Here is a 17762-nt window from a genome sequence, read left to right as displayed (position 1 = left end):
TTTAGGGGCTCCGTAGTTTTCCACTCTATGGGGTCACTGTAATATCAGCGGGATGTGGTAGGTGAGAGTCAGTGAGCTGTTCTTATGTAATATGAAGTTAAACAGTGCTCAGGTTTGGAATTGAAACATTAGCTAGCTTCAGATGATTTCCATTTATTGTGTGTTTCATTGTTATTGTGTTTGTAGAAGGTGAACGGCTCTCCTTTCATGACCAATGATGCAGGCTTTGCCTTGGCCTATGCTGTCATAATGCTGAACACTGATCAACATAACCACAATGTCCGCAAGCAGAACATCCCCATGACTTTAGAGGTGAGAACTCTCTGTCTCTTTCTCTCTGTCTCTCTCTCTCACTCCGGTGCATGCATGTACACAAGCATGTAAGAGAATTACAGACACCTCTGGTGTCAGATAGTCTCTACTAGTGAGAATCATCTCCACCATAGTCTGTTTACTTATTGTACGTTTGTCAAGGTATCATAATGAGATTGTCTCTCGGGTCTCGTGGAGTTCTGCCTAGCTGGATTTTGTTCCCTTTCAAAGCATCAATGATACTTTTGTAAACATGCTAAAAAGAATTTACCTTTTTTTAAGATTTTTTTTTGGCCTTTTTCAAGCTTTATTTCTGATAGAGCCAGCTGAAGAGTGACAGGAATGTATGGAGAGAGAGATGGGGAATGACATGCAGGAAAGAGCCACAGGTCAGATTTGAACCCCGGGATTCCACAGCAAGGACTGAGCCTTTGTACATGGGGTGGCTGCTAAACACCGCCCTCAAAAAGAATTTACCTTTAACAAGTGTTTTCTATTCTGAAAAGGAAAAATAAAAAAACTCTATTCATATTCATCATTCTTTCACTGGGACATGAGACTATTTGTATCTGAGGGTATGACATTCCTCTGTGAGTGCTAGCATTTGTGCTGGTGCAGCCTGGCGGCTCAGAAAGCCCACAGCCAACAGCTGTAGCCAGTGGTGGTCAGTCTGAGAGGTAAACTCAGTCTAAACGGGCGACAAGGGGTTGGCGTGTGTGTCTGTCTCTCGCTCTTTCTTCATCTGCCATCTCTGTCTCTGTGTTTTCTGTCTTTGACTGACAGCAGATGAAGACTAAACAGAGTCTGTGGGGCAGCTTGTGAACAGTTTGTGGGTGGGCTGCTCTCAGTGACAAACAATAGCCAGCACTTGCTTTCTCCTTCTTTCTGCCCCACTCTCCTTCATGTACACATACTTTGTAGAATTTATCTATCTTGAGTTAAGTCATACAGCTGCTGTTTGTTGGATGGTGTTTAAATTAACCCTCTGCATTCCCAGAGGGTCAGTTGTGGTTTGGTGAAGAAGGCTTGTTGACCTCCAGGCTCAGACAACAGGCAGAGGCTTCCACACAATAGTTTGGAGGGGGCCAATAAAAGTGGCGCCAAGCTCTTCAGTTACTTAGCAGCTTGCAATGTGTAGTATTCACCACAGCATGTGTTGGCAGTGTGGGTTATTTTTGAAATGGGAAAACTATACCTAGCATCACTGTGTGTAAATCAAATCTATTCTCAAGGATCAGACAATGCAATGACATGTTTTCATTGAGGTACAGGTAAGGTCACAGCATGCTGCTCGATTTTGCAGCTTGTGTGTCAGCTATCATTACAGTGGCAGTGAGCCCCCCCCCAATCTGTCAGTCATCGCATGGTGGCTGTATGTTTATTTGCAAGAAGAAGAAGTCCTTTGCTCTAATCCTTGTTTTCCTAACACTGCAACTAAAGCATATTAAGTAACAGATAACAACTGTGTTTCTACACAACCCCTTTTAATTGTTGGTTGGATGCACAGTTAATGAAGCACTGAATGTTAGAGGCTTGGGTGTCTGAGCTAAGCTCCTGTGTTGAGATGCATTGACTGACATGTTGATGGTGGAGAAATATTTTTCTCCCAAAAGTATGTGTTTACATAATGTGTCCACCACACAACACATGTTGATTAGCCCACAGCTAACGGCACTGTTTCTTTCCAGCAATTCAAGAAAAATCTGAAGGGAGTCAATGGAAACAAAGACTTTGACCAGGACATGTTGGAGGATATCTACACTGCTATCAAGTAAACTGCCATCATGCTGCAGCACTCAGCTGACTTCCATTAGCCAGTAGAGAAAATAATTACAAAGTTACACTCAACAGCCCTGTCTATTATGCTTTTTCCATAACCAATCAATTATTAGTTATAAAATGTCAGAAAATGGTCAAATATACATGTGACCTAGATCCATGAACTGGCTAATCAGCTTGATTGTCTGGATCAGATTGCTAATCTTATTTATGTATTCTTTGATTAGATTATTTCACATTCAAACATTTGCAAACATTTACATTTTTTATTGTATTCATACACACAAAAGTAACTGAACATCTAAACAAATAAATGATACAAAGAGAGTGTGGAGAGTCTATAAATCATTTGATAAATAAATGTGTAAAAGCACAATAAAAAATGTAATTTCATTAAAATGTCAAAGTGAAATGAAATAAAATGAGTTTGGAAAACTGCTTTATATGAGGAATCAGAAGGTTTGATATTGGTATAAAAACATTCATTAATCAGATTTTTCCAGAGCATTCATTTGTGAGCTGGTGTCAGAGCTGATGTATTTCCTCCTCTGTAGGGGTGAGGAGATTGTGATGCCAGATGAGCAGACAGGCTTGGTGAAGGAGAACTACGTATGGAGTGTGTTGCTCCACCGCGGTGCCACACCTGAGGGTGTCTTCCTTCACTTGCCACCTGGTAGCTATGACCACGACTTGTTTACAATGACCTGGGGTCCCACCATTGCTGCCCTCTCCTATGTCTTTGACAAGAGCCTGGATGACAACATTATCCAGAAGGCCATCACTGGCTTCAGGTACACAAATTGAAAACAATCAGCACCTTAGGTGGAGGTCCTTTAAATAACATTTTAACATTTTGTGCATGAAACAACCTACATGAAAATCTCTCCACCCACTGGAGTTATTTGGAGTTGATTTTTACTTCCAGCCCATAATTTCTGATTTTTTCTTTCTGCTGGAAACATTGTCACATTTCTGCAGCATCCACACAAATCTATGCAGTTAAAGCATGCAGCATTTTATATCCACAATGGCTGCTTTAAATAGTTCTTATTTCTGAAGCAGAGTCATTGAAACTCTCCATAGTTTGCTAATCTGGTCTGAGAACTGAACCTCTGGGAATTAGGTTAGGTAACATGGAAGAAATGTATCATCTCACAGTACACCAGAGAGTTTACTCTGAATTAAATGCAATTAGCTTTAGGGTTCTTCTGTTTTTCTTCACTCTCCTTCCTTTTTTTCTTTCTTTCTCATAGTATATTGTTGTTTTCAGCTGCTGTTATTGTTATTCTGTTTCTTCAGGTGTGGGTGTGTGTGTGTGTGTATGTACCACTTTGACCTTGAGTAATAAAATGCACTTTATGTTCTTTGTTCTTGTTGTTTTGTGATGTTTTAATAGTCATTTGTGTTTCTGGTTTTATAGGAAATGTGCAATGATAGCGGCGCACTATGGCTTCAGTGATGTTTTTGACAATTTGATCATCTCCCTCTGCAAGTTTACCACTCTGAGCAGTGAGGTGAGCCCCTTAGAGAAAACCTCCATAACATCCTGTTGTAGTCCTGCCAATATACAGTGTGAAGAGTAAACTTCAGTTTGCAGTAAAAGCTGCCATTTTTCACATCTGAACATATTGCAGTAAAATGTTATTCACATAAACTATAAAAGATGGATCATACCAAACTACAGAAGACACAGACACATGAATGAACATTTTTACATTTGCCTCTTTTTTGGGTATGTTGACTATTTATCAATGTGATGCTTATGTAATGAAATTATTTATTTTAGAATTTCAATTAACTCAACTCCAAAATACAAGCAAACAAATACATCATGATACCTCCTCCTTCACTAAACCCAATCCCTATGAGCTCAAATAATTATCACTAGACAGTATACTGTAGAAACATACATTACAGCAACAAAGGGAAAAAATGACAAAGCATATATACATGGATCAGACCAGATGCTGGTCCTACCTCAAGCTCTGTTGGCTGTGGATACATGTACAGGTATTATGTATGGTGTTATTTAGGTGTTCAGCATCTGTAACTGAATAGAATTCTATCCTGTTAGTTAGTTAATTAGTAAAGACTTATGAACACAATAACTCTGCCTGTCTGTTGACTGTGTCCTCTCTCCCTGCAGTCTGTGGAAAACCTTCCTACCGTGTTTGGCAGCAATAGTAAGGCACAGACAGCAGCCAAGACAGTGTTTGACCTCGCCCATCGGCACGGCAACATTCTAAGGGAGGGCTGGAAGAACATAATGGACTCCATGCTGCAGCTGTTCAGAGCAGAGCTCCTGCCCAAAGCCATGGTCGAGGTCAGTACTCCATTTCTAAACTCTGAGCATTCTTTTCCATTCAGTCATTGATTGGATGATATCTGCTTTGTGATGAGACTGCCGATACAGTCTGTGGGTTTCTGGATCAAAGAAAGAAACATTCTGCATGTTCTACTGCCACCTACTGGTCACTGATCAGACACTGTGCTTGTTGCCTCAGGTGGAGGATTTTGTGGAGCCAAATGGGAAAATTTCTCTTCAAAGAGAAGAAACGCCCTCAAATCGGTATGCACAAAACTCATTTAGGATCCTGTCATCCCAGACCAGAGACCAGGTGAAATGTGTTTTATAAAACAATCCTGACTTTTATTTTTCTTCTCTGTTGTTTGTCAGTGGGGAGTCGGCCGTTTTGAGTTTTGTCAACTGGTTGACACTGAGTGGAGCCGAGCAGTCAGGACTCAGAGGACCATCCACAGAGAACCAGGAAGCCAAGCAGGCTGCCATCCTCTGCATAAAGGTGAAGTTATAATTTATGATGTATAGCAAACATTTTTCTGTTGTATCACTCAAGTTACATGGAACAGGTATTCATTAATTCATTAATTCTGTTTTTACACTTTTAAATTGAAGCTTTGAAATGTGACTTTATATTCTGGCTTTCAAAGCTCTTGGTGTTCTCCATCAACTATTCAGATTGCAGGTTACACTGTATAAAATGTATTTTCTGTTTCTCTCTTCAGCAATGTGACCCAGAGAAACTGATCACAGAGAGCAAATTTTTACAGCTGGAGTCTCTACAGGAGCTAATGAAGGTTATTTTTTATTAACATATCTACTGCATATAGCTCATAATATCCATGCACTGATTTTAACTGGTTGCGTAAAAGTATATGCCCATGCCGCTTGTAGGCTGGTGTGGATATGTATGGAAATCACATTTACTTTATGGTTCACAAAGAAAACAAAACAAACTCAATTCTCCTCCTTAGGCTCTGATATCAGTCACTCCAGATGAAGAGACTTATGATGAAGAGGATGCTGCCTTTTGTTTGGAGATGTTGCTGCGTATTGTTCTGGAGAACCGGTAGGCAGGAGTATCTGTCAGTAATACCTTCACAGCATTTCACAGTCATTTGCGTTGTCTTAGTCACATCTCTTTCTGTGTGTTTGTGTGTATGTGTGTGTAGAGACCGTGTGGCATGCGTGTGGCAGACAGTGCGTGACCACCTCTACCACCTTTGCATCCATGCCAACGAGAGCTGCTTCCTGGTGGAGAGGGCTGTGGTGGGACTACTGCGACTTGCAATCCGCCTGCTGCGTCGAGAAGACATTAGCTCTCAGGTACACCAAACACACGCACGCACACACACACAGGTCAGTAGATGGTCTGTCCCTAACTCACATACTTACACATAATTGTCAAAATGCATGCGTTGATTAGTGCCCACTTCCCGCTCTGCGTTTGATCAGGACTCATTGGCAAGTCTGTATCAATAGAGGATGATGTTCAAAATGCTAGCAAATAAGTTAGTGTTAGGATAAAGTAATTCTGACTGATGGAAGACCTAAACCTAATCATGCATGTATGGAGTTTGAAGCCATATTTCGGAAAAATATTAGTGTTTGAACATGTTTAGCAGGAATGGCTGCTAACCTCTGTCAGTACAAACTTTATAAAGCCATCTTTCAAGTCTATGTAATTTACACTCTGCAATGGTATGATGTTCTTTCATTGGCATGAACACAAACACTGTAGTTTATTTTCACTCCCACTCAAGCACCAGAGAGAGAAGGAGTAAGACATTACTGGGTTTGGTATCTTGATGGGATTTGTTGACAGCAAGTCACACAGCCTTTTCTTCTAACAGAGGAACCCATTAATGACAATAGAAATAGGACAAAATCAACTGTTATGGTGGTGTTCTGCTTTGAGCTTCAAACATTCACCATAGGGTCACTAAGCTAATCTGACATTTAGTCATTCATCTCACTGACAATAGGGATGAGGCATGTGATCACATGAACTTTTCTGACCTAAAGTATAATATAGTAAACCATTCAAATGCAATCTGCACCCTACTTTCCCAACTGGAACACTAATATAATGAAAACTACTCTTTTGTGTCTAAACAAAGACTTTACCAGATGTGTGCTGATAACAACAAAAAAAACTTAAATTCAGTCCGAACTCTTAAAACAACATAACATTGATTTTCATTTAGGGCAGTATTTCTAATGTTTCTGACCAAAGAAGTAAATAAAGTAGCAAATGTGATTAAAAAAAAAAAAAAAAAAAAAAAGCATGAAAATTGATAAAAGTTCTTGAATTTGTTTTTGTTTTTTTGGCAAAATTCTGCTGAAGTCAGAGATGAAATGTTGATTATTCTTTCACTTCTCTGCAGCAGTTGTTTTTCAGCTGTGCTGATGTAGAAACTGTATTTTTCACTGCTTCAGAAAAATGAAAGCAAACCATGAGGAGAGAACATTTTAAGTCTATCAAGCACTCCTGTTTTGTTACCCACCACAAGTCAGTACTTTTCTATAAATCATAGAAAAGAACATTAAAACAACCTGAATTGCTGTGTACTCCTGGTTCTACCTACGCTGCTTTTTTGACTTTTATGTTGATGTGCCTGAATACTTTAGAACACGTGAAGGCAGAACTGAGAGTACTCTTCAGAGATCCATTGAAGTTGTAGAAAGCTCACCATACGTTCCAAGCCCTGATCCCCTCTTTCTCCCTGTGGACTCACAGGTTCTCCTCTGCCTCCGTCTCTTGCTCATGATGAAACCTCACGTCTTGTCCCGGGTCAGCAGGGAGGTGGCCTATGGCCTTCATGAGCTGCTGAAGACTAATGCAGCCAACATCCACTGTACAGACGACTGGTACACACTCTTCTCCCTCCTGGAGTGCATCGGAGGCGGAGTGAAACCTCCTGCGTCTTTCCAGCTCGCCTCCACCACTACTGACAATGACACAGGTCCCATTCTCTTTGCATCTTGTCTTGAGATGTGCTGCTGCCACCCAGCACCGCTTTTGAAAACCTCCACAACCAGTGAAATGCATTTGTCCTTGGTCTTACACAATTCGATATATTAAAGTCTAGATGTGCTTAAAATGTTGAGTGACTACCATTATTTTTCAGATAAATAAAACAAATCTGTTGATAATTCACAGCCACTGGAACATTTCTCTGGAAAGGTCTGTAGCTACAATTGGGAACACAGAGCTATGTATTTAAAAAAAAACATTCCCTAGATCCCAAACATATCACCAAACAATAACCACACGATTTTTCAAGTTTTCTTTAGATCAATTTTCATACATTTACAGTAACATGAGCCCTACACAGAACAGTCAAGCATGTAAACACAAACATAAAAATGAAAGTATGTTTGTCTCCTTTGTGTCTTCAGGAGCCCAGTCAGATAGCGAGCTGTCTCCCCATCATCCCAGTGAAGTGAGTGTAGACTGTGGCTACAAGTCTGACTCGGAGGTCTACACTGAGCACAGCAAGACCAGGATGACTCGCTCTACAAAAGATGTGGATGTAGCAAGCAGTGGATGGCTTGTGGTCAGTGCAAACATACACACACACATGTACATCCTAATATATGCACAGAATACCTGCATGATAAACAGTGATACATTGTGTGTGGTGTGTTGTGTTATGTACAGTTACATGTGCTCAGTATCACATACAGTGATTTTTTACTCTAACATTAAAGCTAACTTTTATTTGGATAGAACCTTTAAAAATAATAAAGATAGTATATGTCCACATGAACTGAGGGTGAAATAAGTTCAGTTAAAATCTGCATGTATGTAACTTTCTGTAAGAATACAGTATAAAAGAATGAACTGATCTATGGTCAGATTCTGAATAAGATTTGTATTCTTTTTTTCCAGGTTGGAAAAGATGACTTGGAGACAAGTAAGAGCCTTCAAATCAGCTCGAAAGTTCAGCTGAATCACCCACTGGTCAACCAGTATAGTCTGACACTGGGTCAGGATCTGGGCCAGCACGACACCAAATCTCTTATCAAGTGTGTGGAAACGCTCTCTTTCATCGTCCGTGATGCTGCGCACGTCACCCCTGACAACTTTGAGCTGTGTGTTAGAGCCATACGAGTGTTTGTGGAGGCCAGCCTCAACGGAGGTGAGACCCTAAAATTAAGTTCAAAGGAGCTGTTTAAAAGACTAGATCTAATATGAAGTGGAAATATATTGACCAAAAAGATGACATGACATGATTCAACAACAACTACAAGTAGCTATTTAGTGTAATGTGCAGTCTTGCAAAGGTTTACATCACAAAGGTCAAACCCTCTGTGTACTTTTCAGTCCTTTATATCTACCACAAGTTAAAAATATCCTGTCTGTAATATTTGATCTGCTAGATCATTTTATTTTAGTTTATTATTTCACTTTTGTATAAATTGTGTCTCCTTGAGCCCCTTTTCAACTTATTCAGTTAACGTTATTCACTTTTTTCACTATAGTTGGGGGCCAGGATAGCCAAAGAAATGTAGCACCAAGTAGGAACCTGATTCAAACCAGAGTGAAATTAATTATTAATCTGATTAATCTGTAAAATCTATTGTGACAGGCTTTTAATAGCAAGCATGCGTCTGCCAGTCCACTTTATTTGTCCTCCTTCATGTTTCCACTTCAGTGTCGTGCCCTACATTCTTCTTCCGCTTCCTTTCTCAGTTCTATCCTCCTTGTCATCTGCCCCTCAAATGTCCCTCTTTTTCCATTCATACCTTCATAGTACAGTAAGACAGGGCTTAAGGTTGAAAAATGGCAGTGGGGCACATGTGCTTTGGCATAGCTGATGGTCTATTCATTTTCTCCAAGTGCTTCAGGCCATTGGATACATGCTGTCAACAGAGCTTTACAGAGGCAAACAAAAGCAATGGGTTGATCAAAGCACTGGGCTGAGGACGGCGCTAATCTGTATGAGATACTAATAAAAAGTGCAAAACCTGCTATTACTCTATTGAGCTTTTGTGGTCTGACTTCATATCTTTTTGTTAAAGGTAGTTTCAAGACAAATTGTGTCTGGAAATGACCCAGAACTTTGTGGTTGTTTTCAGGATGAGGTAATCCTGGCTGTAATTAGTTCATGGCTGCTTATTGGCATGAAAATGGAGAATTAAAATTAGGTGTGGTCAGCATACTTTGTTTTATGTCGGTCATGAACCATTACTGAGTCTTTTCAGTGAATTTTATAAAAAAAAGTAAGAATCAGGGTGAATGTAGGTTAGGTGAAATGAACTTTCATACCAGCATATATGTAGAAACTCAGCTTGTGGACATAAGTTAGCTATTCTGTTGAAGAACTGAAAAAACTACCCGTGAGGCTATAATGCTACCCACTCAAGGAACACAGAAAAAAAATGGATGCATGAATGAAAAGTCACCAGCTTTACTATTTGCAGATTCTAAAACAAGTAAAATTTGCCTTGAGGGTAGCACCAGAGGGAAATTCATGTTAGCTCAATCAAATGGGCTTATCCTGTGGTGAGCACCATTGTCAGAAGATGACAGTGTGACCAAAACATGTCTACAAAGAAACACTGAAGTGTTCATTAATATTCCATATTCTAGTAGTCCATTTCTTTGCTGTGTTGACCTTTAGTCTGAACAACAATTTTATTACTTTACACACGGAACAAGCTAAAGCATTTTAGTCTAAGGCTAAACATTTAGCACTGATCAAAATATAAACATTGTAGTGGCAGATGAATGTAAGGAGGTGGCTGAATGACACAGTGTATGAAACCTACAGTCACACATGGTGCTGGGGGTGTTTTTCCTACTGCCGATGTGGTCATTTGGAAAAACAGAAAAAATACACGCTTACTGAGGAGTTGTACTGCTCTGCAATTCAGTTACACGTCATACATAGAAAACATCAAAGGAATGCGTTGCGTATTTAAGAAATGTCAGTTCTGTAGTGGAAAAAAGAATGAATTTTGGAATTCTAGTTTTGGAACCTAAAAAAAAGTTTTCTTTTCTTTTATTATTCTTGAATCATTTGTTCAGGTTACCGCAACCATGATAAGAAGAAGAGCCACAAGTATGACTCCTCCAAGTCCAGGATGAGGAAGAAGGCAGGGGGAAGGGAGAAGGAGGGTGGAGGTGGCACGAGGCGAGGTAGCAGCCGGGCATCCAGCCAGCGTCCATCACGCTCCCACAGCGATGATGAAGAGGATGAAGGTGTCCCGGCCAGCTACCACACGGTGTCATTACAGGTTAGTCAGGATGTAAGTACAACAGCACTCTTTAACCTTCTACCTTTTGTTGATTGGAGCCCAGCCTTCCCAAAGCATCTTATTTCACCCACAAATGTTTTTTATTAGCGTGGTGCTGTCCAAAGTTAAAAAATATATGTCCAAATTCAGGTGGCCAATCCCACATGGGATCACAAAACACTATTACACTACAAAACATACATCTTCTGGTCATACTTTCAAGTAACATATTTGTTTATATTAGGCTGACATAAATGGTAAATGGACTGTACTTATAATCAGTTCAGTTCATTACAATTTTATTTATATAGCGTCATATCATAACAAAAGTTATCTCATGACACTTTTAACAATATATGTAGTGGACGTCATGCAGGACCACAGCAGCAGCCATGGTCCATGAGAACCTGCTGGACGAGAGAGCACAGAAACCCCAGGAAAGAAGTTTAGTTAGTAACATACATCAACATGCATTAATGACACATGTATATCTTTCTAGTCTTCTGACCACTTAAAGCTCTTTTACACTACATATCTCATTCACCCATTCACTCACATTCATACACTGATGGCATTAGCTGCCACACAAAGCGTCAACTGCTCATCAGTCGTCAGACTTGCAAATGTCCATGCAGACCGGAGGAGCCGAGAATCAAACCGCCATTCATCTGATTAGTGGATGTGAGCCACAGCCGCCCACATACTGTGCACTTTCAACAGGAAGTGGTAAAATAATCTTTGCTTTTTTGTTAAATTATACGCAACATAATTGTCAGTCTATATATGTTCAGCTTTGCATTCTAATAAAACGTCTCACAAAATACAAAATACACATCTCTTAACTAAGAGCTTATGTGTTTCTCCCATATAAATATCTTTTTGCCACCTGTTTTCTTCTGTATCAAATAAATAAATTCCCATCCCACAAAATGGTGCACTGATTAACACATGAATTTCTAAAGCCATAAACTTAAGTAGAATGTGGTACAAGTAGTTTACAACAGCTTGACTCTTCACTGATATAAATGGTTAATGGACTGTACTTATCTAACATCTTTCGACCACTCAAAGCGTTTACTGATCAGTTTTAGGAGCTAACCATTAATACACATTCACACTGATGGCGCAGCCTTCAGGAGCAATTTGTTGTTCTGTCTTCAACATGCAGACTGGTGGAGATGGGGATCGAACCACAGATTGTCTGATTAGTGGACGACCTGCTCTACCTCCAAGCCACAGATGTGAAGTTGTGTCAGGGTCATGTCCTTTTACTGACACACATAACAAGGACGCTTTTAAAAATTCAAAAAAATGTAATTTAAAATTGTTTGCAGAATTACCCTAACACTTTAAGTAATCATCAAATGTAGCTATTCTGCTATTAAAATCTACACAAACATAAATTGCCTAAAGACATGAAACTCTTAGGCATAAATTAATTTGAGTTTTAAAGAAAATCTAAGTATAATTTTCTCATCATTATGTCTGTTTCTGGACTGAAATCTGTTGTAGTTAGACAGTTTTGTCCCATCTGCTCAATCAGAAGTCCAGTCTTCCAGTTTCAACCTCCAAACTATTGCATTTCTTTGATTTAACTATACTGGAATTGTTGCGAACACGGAGGTTGCCAGTTTTCGTACCAATATGGGTGTACAGAGACCTAAATTTTTGTAATTTTGTGTGAAAAGACCTCAGCAAGTAGCGAGAGAACATGCTAACCAGTGAGCTTGGTTGGTGTATTTTTGATCTTGGGACAAAGGCAGGCTAGCTGTTTCCCACTGCTTCCAGTCTTTATGCTAATCTAAGTTAACCACATTCTGACTCTAGCTTTATACTTGGTGCACATTAGAGTAGTATCAATCAACTCAGCTTACTTGCTGAAATAAAGCAAATAAGTGTTGTTTAATTTCCCAAAATATTGAACTATTCCATAAAGGACAAACAATTGCAATGAGGTTCAATGTCACATTGAATTTATTTAAAAAAATGAAGTGGCATGAGTTCTACATCAAATTGTCGCATTTCTAGAATAATCAATTAAAAATAATAGTGCACCTGTGTTATCCTTTCATTAACACAACAATGCTGTGAGTCACGTTTCGCTATCTACACCAACAAAAGCTATTCTCTGGTCGAGATAAAATCTTCATGGTCACTCTTTAATCTACTCTGTACATCCTCCTCTGGTGAGATGAAATATGTCCTCATCACTCTCTTCAAAATGCTTTGCATTCATTCATCTAGCGAAAGCTGTTCTTCATGCTTTTCTAACATGGCTGTTTTCTGGTATTCTATTTCAGTGCCCTAAAAGTTACCTGAGTGTCAAATCATTTAAAGACACATATTTGAAGAAGTTCAGTATTTAACACTATACTTGTTGCTAGTAGCAAATGTTGTATGATCCAAGTTAAAAATCAAATATATTATGTACAGCTTCACCACGTCTTTTACTGTAGATATAAACCCACCCATCCTGTTGTTGTTAACACTGGTGTCTGTGTGTGTCTGTGTGTGTCTGTGTGTGTGTACACGTATGTGCAGCTGTTAGACCTGATGCATACACTGCACACCCGGGCAGCCAGCATCTACAGCTCCTGGGCAGAGGAGCAGCGCCATCTGGAGGCTGCAGGCAGGAAGATTGAGGCTGACTCTCAGACTCTGTGGACCAGCTGCTGGTGCCCGCTGCTGCAAGGTACAGTTGACCCTCATTACAACACAGAGGAGATCCAGTCTGATGCAGTCTAGTACAACAGCTCTCTAAACAGTAGTTTAATGAATGTTCACTTTTGTTGACACATGGTAACTTTAACTCTAGTTGTACTTTAATGTGGAGTTCATTATATATAAAAAAAATAAATAATCATATCTATCTATATTATATATATATCTCTATATATATTATATATATATATATTTATATATATATTAGGTGTCAATTGATTTAAAAAATAACTGATTACTCGCAAAAAAATCTGTAATTATCGTGATTAATTTATCATAAATGTATCAATAAATTAATTGCAATTTTCTGAGACTGAAGCTTTAATGATATTTATTTATGTAAAATGATCAAATTAATGTAGAATAAACACAGAGAAAGTATATTGGATGTGGCAGATCTGCCCGTAAACTAAAACAAGCAGGGCCGGTTTTAGCTATGGGCAATGTGGGCGACTGCCCAGGGCGCAGTCTCCATGAAGGCTTTAAGTTAATGCCTCTTATACACCCATTCACACACACACTAATATATCTGGGAAACAAAGCTCTACTTTGCCACATCCAAAATGGCGTCGCGTCAACGTTTTTTTTACGCGTTAATTGTTTAAAATTAATCGACAAAATTAACGCGTTCATTTTGACAGCACTAATGTATTAGATATATATCTATCTATATTATATATATATATATATATATATATATATATATATATATATATATAATCTATATTATATAGTACAATGTCTTTTCACTTTAGCAGCACTACAATTACAAATAAAAGTGATACTTAATATAAAAACAAAACAGTTTGAATACATTTGTGATTTGACATTTTTAAAGATGTGATGTAAAAAACAATGTGAAAAGAATGGTTTGACACCTCCAGTTAGTTTTTATGACCAAAGAATTATGAGCATGATCCGTACAGAGTGTGACATTTTAAAATGTAGAGCTAAACTTGTCAGTGCTCTCTGGTGGACATGCTCTTAACATGAACATTTCTCTTTAGTCTCTTGTTACTCATCAGATGACATATATCCATCATCAGGCTCAAACATGTCTTTATTTATGTTAAAATGTAACATCCTGTTTCTGCAACACTGTTACTCATTCACCAAGGACAATAACACACTTTAGCTCAGTTTGAATTTGCTATCTCATGTCTGATCTGTCGTTGGTCCCTCCAGGTATTGCTTGGCTGTGCTGTGATGCCAGACGACAGGTTCGTATGCAGGCCCTCACCTATCTTCAGAGGGCACTGCTCGTCCACGATCTGCAGACACTTGACGCAACTGAGTGGGAATCCTGCTTCAATAAGGTATGACAGGAGAGGTGCTGTGTACACATACTTTCTCTACCTGCTCATTTATTACACAGAGCAGGGAGCATAAAATGTGCAAATGAGGTTTGACTCAGACCATTAAATCTTTACACTTTGTAGTTTCAGAGCTTTGTTTATGTCTGTGTTCATTTTAATCAGTAACTTTTTACAGATTTCTGTGTGTGTGTGTGTTTTTGCAGGTGCTTTTCCCCCTGCTGACTAAGCTGCTTGACAGCATCAGCCCAGCAGATGTGGGCGGCATGGAGGAGACCAGAATGAGAGCCTGCACACTTTTGTCAAAGGTTCAAAGCAGCACACACTAACATCCAACAAATATATACATACACTGTGTGTGATTGGAGAAGAAAGTGCGAAACGGTATATGAAGTGCAGCTTCATATACCGTTAGAAGTGAAGTGTTTTACCCTCTAGACCTTTTCAGCTTGTTCAGATTTGGTCACTCTTCTTAGTTTATGTGCTTCTACCATGATTAAACATGCTACATAGTTGACTTGTTTTTACAGTTTGTAGTATTTTAGTGTTTTATTTTGAAAATTTGATTCTCTGTGCCGTTTCTGTGTCTGACTTCCTGTCAGCTCAATCTGCTTTTTGCTGTGGCATGGCTGATCGCAGCATCTGTCAAAAATAGAACAGCCGTATATTCTCTGTGGAACAGATGCATGGTGCACTTTTTTTGAGGTGTTCTAATCACACCATACCAATGTTATGAGTACATAAAGCAACACAGGCCTGAGTCCTCTGGCATTAGGCACTTACCTAAACTCAAAACAAAGTGGAACACACCTGAAAGGTCTGTTATCATCTGACATTGCACTACAGAACTGTGATAAGTACTGTCGGTCAATGAGCACGAATGGATGAATGATTGAACATTTACAATAAGTAGTTTAGATAATGGTCTTTAAAATGTTAAATAATGTATCAAGCAAAGCCCTCAATGCTTCTGTGTCAGCAGTTGAGGTGGAAAATTCATCGTAACATAAGACAGAATTTTTCTGTCTCTATCCGTGCTTTGCTCAGTGAGGATGCCAGCCTGTGAACACCTCAAATGATTTGCTGAGGTTAACTGAGCTTACTGTTGTGGCAACAGCTGGCCTGATGTTTGATTGTTTTCCATTTGTTCAGGTTTTCCTCCAACACCTCTCTCCTCTGCTGTCACTGCCTACCTTCACTGCCCTCTGGGTCACCATTCTGGATTTCATGGACAAGTACATGCACGCAGGATCCAGTGACTTACTGGTGAGTGTTAGTACTAACATCAGCATTGTAATGTGATGACAGCCAGCCATATATGCTTTATTCACAGGTGGATATCAGTTATTGTCTACCTCTGATGTGAGGCTGTAAGGAGCCTGTCAGCAGGACTGGAATGATTTGACAGATTGTGGTATTTGTGTGTTCTTTTACTTTTTGGTGTCAGTGTTCCAGAGACTAAAAGAACAACTGTTAAAGTATTGAGAAAATCTGGTGTCAGTCTGCGAACAAATACAAGACAAGGGAACAAATAAAAGAGCTTTTCCTTCTTGTAAAAATCATCAAAACTGGAACAAAAGTGAAGTTATTTGCCAGGATCTGACCTTGCCCGTCTGTTCTGTGTTTGTATGTGCAGCTAGAGGCGATCCCTGAGTCGCTCAAGAACATGCTGCTGGTGATGGACACAGCAGGGATCTTCCACAGTGCTGACTCCAGGACAGGATTCTCAGACTTGTGGGAAATAACTTGGGAACGAATTGTCTGCTTCCTGCCTCACTTGAGGGAGGAGCTCTTCAAACAGACTGTCATAGCAGGTAAACAGCAGGCACACGGGGATGTCCATTTATTTATTTGCTTTGATACAGTTTGTTTCAAACAACATGAAGTTGGTCTGAGAAGGTTTGATGTAACACCAGGAGCATGAAATAAGTGATTCTCATGTATCATCTTTGTTGTTAGATCCAGTGCCCAGTCCTCCAGCAGACCCTGTGCAGCCAACACCTCCAGCAGCCCGGCCTTCATCGCCTGAAGTGTCACCATCTTCACAGCTGCCCTCTCCAGTCCCGGTCCCAGTTCCATCTACAGAGACACAGACCTCCAGTAGACCAGCATCACCCCAGGAGCCCCAGTCAGCCTATGCCAATGGTAAATGTGCCCTGTGTCAGTCACATCGTGAACACCAAGTCATAAAAAGATGCACCAATAACTGCACGTCTGACAGAGAAGCAAGGCAATTCAAAGTATAAAATAAATAAACTAGAGTGAATCAACACCATCAACCTCACGGCCAAGGGGGTTTAGAAAGTCACTGTCTTCCAGGATATGAGCCAGCTACTCTGTATTCAGTGGGTTGTCAGTATAATGATTGCAGGAATGCATTCCTGCAGGCCAAGGCTGTGATTAGATTCTGACAACACTCATGTAAATAAGCAAATCTTCATTTTGGACTTCAAAAATGGATTTCACCAACAACTGTGATATCACTCTATGCATACATTTTTATCTGGCAATCTAGTACCTTTATTATAGTGGTCAGCATTCTTACTATTGTTCTGTTTATTATCCAGCTTTATGTGGTGGACAAACTCCAAGAACTCTTAGAACTAAAATGAACTTCAGTCTGTGAAGTAGAGAGGGATTTAAAGCAGAGACCTGCAATAAGTCCCTCAGGTGGGAGCACTAAGCAGGTCCCAAATTACCATGAAGACGTCACTGCATGTTTTCACTTTGGGCTGGAAATCAACTGTGAAATGATGAAAAACTTAATTGTACTGGACTCATTTAAACACAGCACTGCTACTACACTCAACAGTGTTTGAAAACCTTACCTTAAGGTCCACTTACTAGCTGTTTTAACCACACCTCATGTCCTTCTCAGCAGACTGTGCAGCTCCTACTGTAGCCAGAGTGCATCATATCTATGACAAAAGACAGAGCTGATGCTGAGTCTGTAGAAAACTAAAGAGAAGTGGATTCGGCCATCTGTTCCACTCCAAACTGTGTTCATGTTGTTAGTGATATTCTTTAGTATGTCCAAACTTCTGTTTCACGGTCAGGTGTTCAGTGACTGTTTGTAGTTTGCTTCCACACAA

The 17762-nt window shown here is 39.6% G+C and overlaps 1 protein-coding gene across 3 annotated transcripts in view; it reads left to right on the top strand.

The window, feature by feature from the left end:
* gbf1 (golgi brefeldin A resistant guanine nucleotide exchange factor 1) overlaps positions 1–17762 on the top strand; it is a 93016-nt gene that overhangs the window by 72276 nt on the left and 2978 nt on the right. For 2 of the 3 annotated variants that reach the window (XM_027275914.1, XM_019263762.2), the window contains 20 exons: positions 187–312; positions 2001–2083; positions 2646–2882; positions 3512–3605; positions 4238–4414; positions 4596–4660; positions 4769–4892; positions 5116–5187; positions 5365–5459; positions 5563–5716; positions 7131–7356; positions 7793–7950; positions 8286–8535; positions 10428–10648; positions 13178–13328; positions 14543–14673; positions 14877–14978; positions 15823–15936; positions 16307–16484; positions 16630–16815. In XM_027275914.1, the coding sequence (XP_027131715.1) occupies positions 187–312; positions 2001–2083; positions 2646–2882; positions 3512–3605; positions 4238–4414; positions 4596–4660; positions 4769–4892; positions 5116–5187; positions 5365–5459; positions 5563–5716; positions 7131–7356; positions 7793–7950; positions 8286–8535; positions 10428–10648; positions 13178–13328; positions 14543–14673; positions 14877–14978; positions 15823–15936; positions 16307–16484; positions 16630–16815 (2944 nt within the window). The remainder of the gene's footprint in view (positions 1–186; positions 313–2000; positions 2084–2645; positions 2883–3511; positions 3606–4237; positions 4415–4595; positions 4661–4768; positions 4893–5115; positions 5188–5364; positions 5460–5562; positions 5717–7130; positions 7357–7792; positions 7951–8285; positions 8536–10427; positions 10649–13177; positions 13329–14542; positions 14674–14876; positions 14979–15822; positions 15937–16306; positions 16485–16629; positions 16816–17762) is intronic. The other variant, XM_019263763.2, reaches the window with a different exon arrangement.

Source organism: Larimichthys crocea, unplaced genomic scaffold, assembly GCF_000972845.2.
Source record: "Larimichthys crocea isolate SSNF unplaced genomic scaffold, L_crocea_2.0 scaffold249, whole genome shotgun sequence".
NCBI lineage: Eukaryota > Metazoa > Chordata > Actinopteri > Sciaenidae > Larimichthys > Larimichthys crocea.
This window is presented reverse-complemented; position numbering and strand designations above follow the sequence as displayed.